This window comes from Cervus canadensis, chromosome 13 (genome assembly GCF_019320065.1).
Source record: "Cervus canadensis isolate Bull #8, Minnesota chromosome 13, ASM1932006v1, whole genome shotgun sequence".
Classification (NCBI taxonomy): domain Eukaryota; kingdom Metazoa; phylum Chordata; class Mammalia; order Artiodactyla; family Cervidae; genus Cervus; species Cervus canadensis.
Genome location: NC_057398.1, coordinates 25,498,288 through 25,508,378, shown reverse-complemented (window position 1 = coordinate 25,508,378; position 10,091 = coordinate 25,498,288). Strand labels below are relative to the sequence as shown.

Genomic DNA, 10,091 nt, shown 5'->3' with positions numbered 1-10,091 from the left:
GTCAGCAGTGAGAGACCTGCCTGAGGTCTTCACTTGAGTGGCTCATTGGCCACTGGGTATGTTTCTCTCTGTGTATATTACCCCACTGAACAGCTCCAAAAGTAAGCAAGGAGGTAAGAGATGCACCAGGTTGAATAAAGACCTGGTGGGAATGGTAAGGTTTTGGATCATAGACAACTCAGTGCTTTTTTTAAAAAAAAATCAATGTCTGGAGATCTCCCTGATATGAAATGAAAAATCAGGAAAAATACATCATGAACAGCAACAATCCGTTTACAAAGAGGGACTCTTTATTTTCGACCGTTTCTTTACAGTCATCTACCCAGGGATAACACCAACATGTGAATCTCAAGCTCAAATCCACCTAAGGAAATGTAGATTCTTAGTTCTGACCCTACAAGCATTCCTATTCCAGGGAGACAGTATTTCCCTCTGCAATCCTGCTTCCCTGCAGGATCACCTTTCCTTTTCACATTGACATTGAGCAGATGTCTGAAACCATGGCTCTATTTTCCTTTCACGATGTATCTTGTCCTAGATTTCAGTTTCCAAGTGCTCAGAAGAAAGCTTTTCATCAATGCTATGGACTAAGCAAGGGTATTACCACTGTATATGATAGGCTCAGGATAATAGAATGTGTTATCTCCACAGGGTGGACAGAGGCATGAAGCTAATCCAGATGATCCTGGGATGTCCCAAGTCCTCGAGGATCTCAAGCAGTTCAGTCTGACACTGGGCAAGTCTCCTGGGTTGGAGGATTCCATCAGAGCTGAAACTTTCCTGAGGAGCAGGGTATAGTTCTTTACTTAACTTGGGCAGCCCGGAGGTGTGTCGCAGGAGCTTTTCCATGATGGCCATGGAGAGGAGGTTCCCAAGCAGACTGAAGGACATGAGTTGGAAACAGCAGCTCAAGATACGCAGAATGGATTCCAAGTGGGAGTCCCTGATCCCACATTGCTCTAAGTACAGCTCCTGGAGGGTGGCTGAAACTTTCTCCAGCAGAGCTGGCAGGAGCTCAGGACTGGAATAGGTCATGGTGACCCCACTCAGATACAGGCCCTTTAGCTGACTGATGTTTGGGCTCTGGGACAGATGGGTCAGGTCTGAATCTGTAAGCAGGCAGTGAGTAATCCCAAGGTTGTCCAAGGGGGTCACCAGGCACCTGGGGAGAAAGAGAGGAATTAGGTATTGGAAACTGAGGTGGAAGTTGATTGCAGGTTGAGAGACAAGTGATCTGCCCAAGCCCAGGTTGGAACAGATTATCTCATAAGGATTAATACTCAGAAAGGCCAATATCATTGCAGCCAGTCATTTCACCTTTTCTCTGTGACCAGGTCAAGTACATAGAGTCTGAAAACCTCTCTCTCCTCATTACTCAAGCAGAGAAAAATGTTCTCTGCTTCCTTATGAAGAGGAATGAAGATAATGGAAGGGAATAGAACAAACTCAGAGGAGAGGTTGACATCTTGCCTCAATCAAGATTGGACATCCCTGAAAGTTAATAGTTAAATATATTCATTAATATATAATTATTAAATATATATATAATACATTTTAATTAATAATAAAGAGATATACTTAAAATGCTTCCTACCCAGGCTTCCTTCTGAACATGCTTTGGCCCCAGACATCCATCTCAGGCAGGTGAGGCTTCTGGGTGATGCCTAGAGGACAAATTGGGCAAAATCCCACAGCATCCACAGAGGATGCCAGCCCGTGGGGCTCACTTGTATCCCTGCTTTATCTGCAAACCATCTTCCAATTTTTGTGATGCCGTTGACACCTGCCCTATTACCACAATCTCCAGAATCATGCATTTCCCATATATTATTTACCATATCTGGAGCAAAAAACATCCTTTTACAGACAGGGAATTTGAGATAGGCTCATCCTGGTCAGAAAGCTGGAGAACACAGAGCTTCAGTTTAGGAACACTCAGGACTGGTGGAGTTGTCTGTGTTCAATGCCCTCTTCCCTTACCTATTTTCCTAAGTCACCTAGAAAAGATATCTCTTCTTAAGAAGAAATCAAATAACCTCCCCTAGATTCTAGCTCCTAGTCTATAGTTTCCAGCACAGTGTCCCTTTCCAGAGCCTCTCTCCCAGTTTGGACCCCTACCTAGATTTGGGTGGTTATGTGATACCATAGTTCACAATGGAGTAGCAAAGGGGACAGTACATTTGATATTCTAGTGTTGGGTTCACTGTTACTTGGTCAGTGATGCACACTCACCTGAGCATCTGGTCCAGGCAGCCTTCGAGGTAGAAGGGGGATTCCAGATGGAGATCCCGGAGGTGGTGCAGCCTTAGGAACTGAGAAGTAATTTTGACAATGTGGTGCTCCTCCTGTTCCTCGGGATCAGGCAGGTGGATGTGGGAGATGAGGAGTCTCTGCAAATTGCTCATCTGGCCCAGGAGAGGAGCAAACATGGCCAGGGTGGACAGATACCAGCTGCGATTCACGTATACCTCCTGGATACAGTCCAGTTGCACCATGCTCAGGATCTTCATAATTTTATCCATGGAAAATGAAAGAATCCTCAGCCTCTTGCAGCACAGGTGTATGGACGCTTTCCTCTGCTCCACCCATCTCATAAGGCAGGTGAGAAATCCATCCATGCTCCTTTCCTTGAGGTGAAGTTCTATGAACACCTCAAAGGGAGCCAAGACTTTCTCAGTGCTCGACCTGTCCTCAGCCCCTGGTGCCATTGAAAAGCTTGAGGACACATGGACACTGGATCCAGACCACATTCTCCAGAAATCCTGGCCAGTATTCCTTAAGTCCAGCACACGCAGTTTGCATCTCCTGTGGGGAAACAACGGATTGTCAGTGATGGTTTTAATAATATCCACACAAAATTTAGGCAACACTCTGACTTCCCACATGAGTTTTTACTTCAAATTCCCAACATCACGTGCTGCCTTGTCCTCCTCTCCCCTCTCTGCTTCACCTTCCTCCATCTTTTCCCCTTCCATTTTCCTTAGCTTTCTACTTCTAGTGGCCTTAGACATCCCTGGGGGGGGCGGGTGGCGGGGAGGCTGGGACTTGTCCCTTCAGATTTCCTTGCATCTTAGCCACTCCTACACTGCTGGAAGGCATTCCCCAAAGTGAGCTCAGCAATGGCCAAGTCTCTGTGTTTCCTCATTGGCATCATCAGAAGTCACTGGCCCATCCATGCCCCATCTACTTTCCCATCTTTAGCTGTCTGTTTGGGATTGCCCACATCCTATCAGATTACCTGCATCCAACTCACCTTGGACGATCCTTCTGTGTGAGCAGGACATCAAGTCCCTCGAGCACTGCTTGTAATGTTACCACATGAGGCGTCTGCATCAGGCCCCCCAGAGGCAGGCGGACAAAGGGCCAGGCTTGAACCAAGGCCTTTAAGGTCTTTCTGTGCCTTCCACAGAATGCTTCCATGAACAGTGGGGGGAAGAGCTCGATGGGCAGATACTCCAGAGCAGAAATGGCCAAGGCCTCATTGGTTAGTAGGCTCTTCCCTGCCAGGTTCAGGAGTCTCAGGGGGTTCCTGACACTCATCATGAATCTGCTCCTAAAGGAATCCTGTAAGAACTTGCAGAGAAGAAGGGATCTTTCTCAGGTAAGCATGAACATAACTTCATCTGTCTCCCCACCCTTCATAGGAACCGACTCATAGCTAAAGTCTCTGCTCTGACAATTGAGAAGAGCCTTAGTTTTGCAAATATTCTCTCTGGGCTTAGTGGGCAAAGTGGCATAGCTCTGCCAGTAGGGGCACCAGAACAAGCATTTCTTAAGGATCAAGAAGGAAGAAACCCAACTACTGGTCCATTCATTTCCATTCACTGCTTTGCTTAATCATGTTTCATTGGGGAGTGGTACCAAGACCTGAAGGTTAAGATCCATCTTTTGGGGGGGGGAAACATTTAAATCATCCCTTTGAGCCTTAAAACTATGGGAATAAGAGCATTGTGTAGCCCAATACAGCCTCTATCCTCAGTTCCCACAGTTAACAGGCTGAGAAAGATGAAACAGACTCCTTAAATGAATGCCATTTGCACAAGCTGAATATTTTCAATGTCAATAAATAAAATTTCAAAAATATAGGTTTTTTCCCTCCAATTAAAACTATTTAATTAAAAAATTATACATTTTCATTAAAAAATAAAATCTTTTTGGTTAAGATATTTTGAAATGATATAAAGGAAAGCACATATAAAAATATTTGGGATTGAGGCAAAATTACACTTAGAGGTAAAACCAAAGGCTTACATGTATACATCTGAAAAGAAAATCTCCCTGACACCACTGCTGCATGCTACCAATGGAAACCTGCTGACCATAGGTAAGATGAGGAGTCTTTTTCTGAGGTCTGTAACTTACCAGCTCTGCTGGGGTTGGCACGGTGCTCAGAGGTCAGATCTGGTGCAGAAGCCACCAAGTTGCTTGGAGAAGCCAGGCAGCCAATCCAGAGAAAGAAGTTTCTGCACCTCTTCTTTGATTCCTCAGATTTTTATAGGCCTTTCTAATCACATGTTCCCCCTGTCCAACTGCTACTGTCCAATCAGAAAGTGATGCCTGATTAGATTTTCAAATGTCCATTAGGTAAATCCTAATTGGATCTTTGCCTATAATCAGATGACTTGATTGAATCAGATATTCACTCAGGAGGGATACATGGGGGGAGGAGAGTCAAAAGCTCAACCGTGGATTCACTCTATGAACATTGATTGAGTTCTAATTGAGTCACTGACTGGGGCTTCCCAGGTGGCTCAGTGGCAAAGAATCCAAGCAGGAGACTCAGGTTCCATCCCTGGGTTGGGAAGATCCCCTGAAGAAGGAAATGGCAACCCAGTATTCTTGCCTGAAAAATCCCGTGGACAGAGGATCCTGGTGGGCTAGAGTCCATGGGGTCACAAAAGAGTCAGACACAGCTTAGCGACTAACCAACAAACACATCAAGTTGTGACTTTTGTTTTACATTGGAAACAGCAGATCATGAACCTATTAAAGGGAAGTGCAATTGGAAATGTGCTTGGTCTTCTGGGCTTAAGTCAGGACTTCTCTGTAATAGCTGGCTCAAACTCACAGTAAGGAGCAAGGGTGGGGACTAGGCAGTGTGGAGGGGGTCACTCCTAAAGGGACCCTGTGAATGACCCAAACAGAATAAAATACGTTTTGTCTGTTTTTTTTTTTTTTTCCTCTTGAGTAGGAGGAAGAGTAAAAGACTTTTGGTGGGGTTTGGGCTGCGGTCCATGGGATTGCTAAGAGTCAGATACGACTGAGCGGCTTCACTTTCACTTTTCACTTTCATGCATTGGAGAAGGAAATGGCAACCCACTCCAGTATTCTTGCCTGGAGAATCCCAGGGATAGGGGAGCCTGGTGGGCTGACGTCTATGGGATCGCACAGAGTCAGACACGACTGAAGTGACTTAGCAGCCAAGCAGGAGCAGCAGCAGCAGCAGAAATTAAAAAGGAAACTGTTACATTTGAGAGCGTTTCTTTCCATAAAGACGGGATCAGCAAAGAAAACTGACATGAAAAGATTAAATCTGAGAATGTGAGCATAAGGAGAGTTGTGAGCCCTGGGAAACCAGACATTTCCAAGACTGAGGGACACTGATGGTGGGCCCTACGGACTGTTTGAGAACTTACCGAGAGGAGCTAAGTGAAATAGTTAACTTGCTCCTAACCACGTCCTTCTTGTGGCAACTGCTTGCTTTTGCTGTTGTTCAGCTGCTCTGTCATGTCCGACTCTTTGCCACCCCAGGGACTGCAGCATGCCAGGCTTCCTTGTCCATCACCAAGTCCCGGAGCTTACTTAAATGCATGTCCAGCCAGTCGGTGATGCCATCCAACCATCTTATCCTCTGTTATCCCCTTCTCCTCCTGACTTCATTCTTTCCCAGCACTAGGGTCTTTTCCAGGGAGTCCGCTCTTCCCATCAGTTGGCCAAAATATTGGAGCTTTGGGTTCAGCATCAGTCTTTCCAATGAATATTCAGTGTTGATTTCCTTTAGGATTGACTTCTTGGATCTCCTTGCAGTCCAAGAGACTCTCAAACATGTTCTCCAACACCACAGTTTGGAAGCATTAATTCTTTGGTGCTCAGCCTTCTTTATTATCCAACTCTCACATCCACACATGACTTCTGGAGAAACTATAGCTTTGACTATAGGGGCCTTTGTCAGCAAAGTAATGTCTCTGCTTTTTAACATGCTGTCTAGGTTGGTCATAGTTCTTCTTCCAAGGAGCAAGCAAGCTCTTCTACTTTCATAGCTACAGTCACCATCTCAGTGATTTTGCAGCCCATGGAAATAAAGTCTGGGATTCCCTCATAGCTGGACTTCCCTCATAGCTGCAGGCAAGTAAAGAAACTGCCTGTCATGCAGGAGACCCAGGTTCTATTTCTGGGTCAGGAAGATCCCCTGAAAAAGAAATGGTAACCCAGTCCAGTATTCTTGCCTAGAGAATCCCATGGACAGAGGATTCTGGCAGGCAAAAGTCAGACATGACTTTTTGACTGAATCACCACCACTGTTTCCATTGTTTCCCCATCTATTTGCCATGAAGTGATGGGACTAGATGCCATGATCTTCATTTTTTGAATGTTGAATTTTAAGCTTTTTCACTCCGTTCTTTCACCTTTATCAAGAGGCTCATTATTTCCTGTTTGCTTTCTACCATAAGGGTGGTGTCATCTGCACATCTGAGGTTATTGATATTTCTCCCAGCAATCTTAATTCCAGCTTCTGATTCATCCAGTCTGGCATTTCACATGAGGTACTCTGCTTAGAAGTTAAATAATAAGGGTGACAATATGTTATATACAGGGTGGCAGCTGCTACCAATATGCATTTTCTTTTAGGTTCTTCCCACGTGGCACTTGTGGCAAAGAACCCACTTGTCAGTACAGGAGATGAAAGAGACCCGGTTTCGATCCTGGGTCAAGAAGATCCCTGGAGGGCATGGCAACCCACTCAAGTATTCTTGCCTGGAGAATCTCACCGACAGAGGAGCCTGGTGGACTACAGTCTATAGGGTCCCAAAGAGTTGAACATGACTGAAATGATGTAGCACACACATGCAGATCAGCACGCACAGAAGTTACTCTTAGATGGCAATTTGCTCCAACCATTTTCCTTGGGGCTTGGTAGCCATATCATAATCATATAGGTTTTTTTCCAAGTATATTTTGATAATTCTATTTCTTCAAAATTAGAGAAATTTGACAAAAATTCTGACCAAAGTGATGCTATCCCCCACAAAATAAAATTCTGCTCTTCTTCTCATAGTATGCATTGTTCACAAATATCAACACCTTTCCCTACAAAATTCAGATGCTCTCTCTCCATATATGTATATTAATGATATGCTATGTACAGGGAAGCTCCCACCCCAGGCTGCATCTCACAGAGATTTTTTTGCAGGTTCAGGATGCAGAGAAAACAAGACTATCTACCCCCGAAGAAATCTCCATGCCTTTCTTTCCTCCATTCACTGAGATATCCAAGTAATTTAGTTGTACGACAACCAAGGAAAGCTAGGGGTTTTATTTTATTCATTCATTAATTTATTTTTGGCTACACTGGGTCTTCGTGGCTGCACCACTCTAGTTGCACTGAGCAGGGGCTATTCTTTGTTGGAGTGCTCTGGCTTCTCATTGCAGTGGCTTCTCTTGTTTCAGAGCAAAGGCTCTAAGGCACAAAACTTTCAGTAGTTGTGGCACATGGGCTTAGTTGCCTGGGAGCATGTGTAATCTCCCCAACCAGGGATCAAATCCATGTCACCTACCTTGGCAGACAGACACTTGTCTACTGAAATATCAGGAAAATTCAAGACTATGAGTTTTGAATTGTGTTCTCCACCTTGGTATCCTTCCAAAGCATTCCTTTCACCATATTCCTACCACGGATATAAGTGGCCTTTGCATAAAGTAAGCTTAAATTGGATTGTACTCATTAGACATTTTAACTGCCAGGCGACCAAAAGCCTTTATTAATGACCTTCCATAGAGTGACTTAGTAACAATGATAATCATGAATACCTCTGTTTACTGGACACAGACTGGATGAGCAAGAGTGTCAGCACTTCTTACCCACTAGCACAAGTAAGCTTCATAGGAAATGTAAAGTTCACTGCTCTTTTCCAAAGTTTTGCTTGGTGGATTCAGGGCTGGGCTTGGGAGAGGAAGTTGTGACATCCCTGCTATGAATAACTGGTAGATTCCCTCAGTTGATAGGTTCAGAAGGCCCTCTGAGTTGTCACACATCCTAAGCTGTTAGGATGGACTGACTGACAGACTTCACGTGATGTCAGTGAAAATGAGGAAACAGCAGAGTCCAAGCTGAGGATGTTTGTATGAGAGTCCAGCTTTTGTGAGATCCAAGGAGGTAGAAGTAGTCCAAGTGTTGGAGTATTCTAGAAACTATAAGAGCCCAGCCCTCTCCCTTCCCCCTGAGTAGAGTGTAACACCCTCTGTTCACCTCCACACAGAGCCTGTTTGCTCAGGAGACATACTCTGTGTCAAGGAGAAGGGAGCCTATGTGTACAGAGGTACCATCTTTCCGCCCCGAGTTCTGGGCCAGTAGGACTCGTAGAGTCTGGTGAGGGGCCCAGGTGTAGCATTTCTGCCATCTTGGTTGCTTCTCCTCATGGTCTTATTTGTTGCACAGGTCAGAGCAGCCCCTTGAGCCCATCAGGGAGTTGTTCTGTCCTGATTCGCCAGTCACAGGATCCCAAGTGAGATTCCAAAACATCTGCTTCTGGCGCCCTGCTCTGGTGTTTAGAATGTTTCTTTCTGTTCATCCAGTTCCCTCTCCCAGCATAAGCCAGCTGAGAGCCCTCTCTCTCTGCAGCCTACCAACATCTCCTCTCCTAGAACCTGGAGCATGGCTACAATGTTGAGACACCCTTCCACTGAAACCAGCAGTAATCCCAGAAATCATCTCAAATTCCTCTGAGTTATTTGGAGTTTTATGACCAACCCCAAGGCATAGTCAGTTTGCACTGCTGTGTGAACAGTTTGCACTAATCTGCTGGATCCATTAGGCACCCAAAAACGCTGGAGACAACTCCACCCGGGTTACAGAGGAGGACCCTCACTCCTCTGCTCTTCCTAGAGGTTACAGCTTTTAGGAGACCCTTGGGACCAGTTCCCTGCAGAGGCCCTCCCCTCTGTGGCTCTCTTGTTCCAGCACTGGAGCTGACAAAGTTTTTCTCAGGTCCAATAAGTCTTTTACTCTCCCAACTCAGATCTCTTCTTGCCCTGAAATGTCTTGCCCTTTGTGCTTTTTTAAAAGGCCAGGTGTCTGGGTTGGTGGTCCTTGCCCCCTGCGGTGCTCAACAGGCTCTGGTCCCACTTTAGATCCATTACAATCTTGCTGTAAACAAGGAGCTGTTTCTTTTTCAGTTCAATCACTCAGTCGTGTCCAACTCTTTGCCACCGCAGTGGACTGCAGCACGCCAGGCTTCCCTGGCCATCACTAACTCCCAGAGCTTACTCAAACTCATGTCCATCGAGTCAGTGATGCCATCCAACCATCTCATCCTCTGTCATCCCTTTCTCCTCCCACCTTCAATTTTTCTCAGCATCAGGGTCTTTCCAGTGAGTCAGTTCTTTGCATCAGGTGGCCAAATTTTTGGAGCTTCAGCATCAGAACTTCCGATGAGTATTCAGGACTGATTTCCTTTAGATTGGACAGGTTGGATCTCCTTTCAGTCCAAGGGACTCTCAAGAGTCTTCTCCAACACCACAGTTCAAAGGCATCAATTCTTCAGTGCTCAGCTTTCTTTATAGTCCAACTCTCACATCCATACATGACTACTGGAGAAACCATAGCTTTGACCCTTGTCAGCAAATAATGTCTCTGCTTTTTAATATGCTGTCTAGGTTTATCATAGCTTTTCTTCCAAGGAGCAAGCAAGCTCTTTTACTTTCATGGCTGTAGTCACCATCTGCAGTGATTTTGGAGCCCAAGAAAAGAAAATCTGTCACTGTTTCCATTCTTTCCCCATCTATTTGCCATGAAGTGATGGGACTAGATGCCATGATCTTAGTTTCCTGAATGTCGAATTTTCTAAAATCAACATGAACCAGCCAGAGGTATA

General features: G+C 45.2%; 1 protein-coding gene across 1 annotated transcript; it reads right to left on the bottom strand.

Annotated features, from left to right (window-relative positions):
* Window positions 1–639: 639 nt before the first annotated feature.
* Window positions 640–3,540, bottom strand: LOC122451726 (PRAME family member 8-like). The gene is made up of 3 exons (XM_043484640.1): window positions 3,254–3,540; window positions 2,233–2,805; window positions 640–1,162 (listed from the first exon to the last, which is right to left on the bottom strand). The coding sequence occupies exons 1-3, from the start codon at window positions 3,538–3,540 to the stop codon at window positions 640–642; spliced, it is 1,383 nt and encodes a 460-aa protein (XP_043340575.1).
* Window positions 3,541–10,091: the final 6,551 nt, after the last annotated feature.

Excerpts from the sequence above, each read along its gene's own strand:
- LOC122451726 (XM_043484640.1), bottom strand. The coding sequence starts at position 3,540 with ATGAGTGTCAGGAACCCCCTGAGACTCCTGAACCTGGCAGGGAAGAGC. Across the intron at positions 2,806-3,253 it reads ACACAGAAGGATCGTCCAAG|GAGATGCAAACTGCGTGTGC; the intron begins GTGAGTTGGATG and ends GTTTCCCCACAG. Across the intron at positions 1,163-2,232 it reads TGCCTGGACCAGATGCTCAG|GTGCCTGGTGACCCCCTTGG; the intron begins GTGAGTGTGCAT and ends CTTTCTCCCCAG.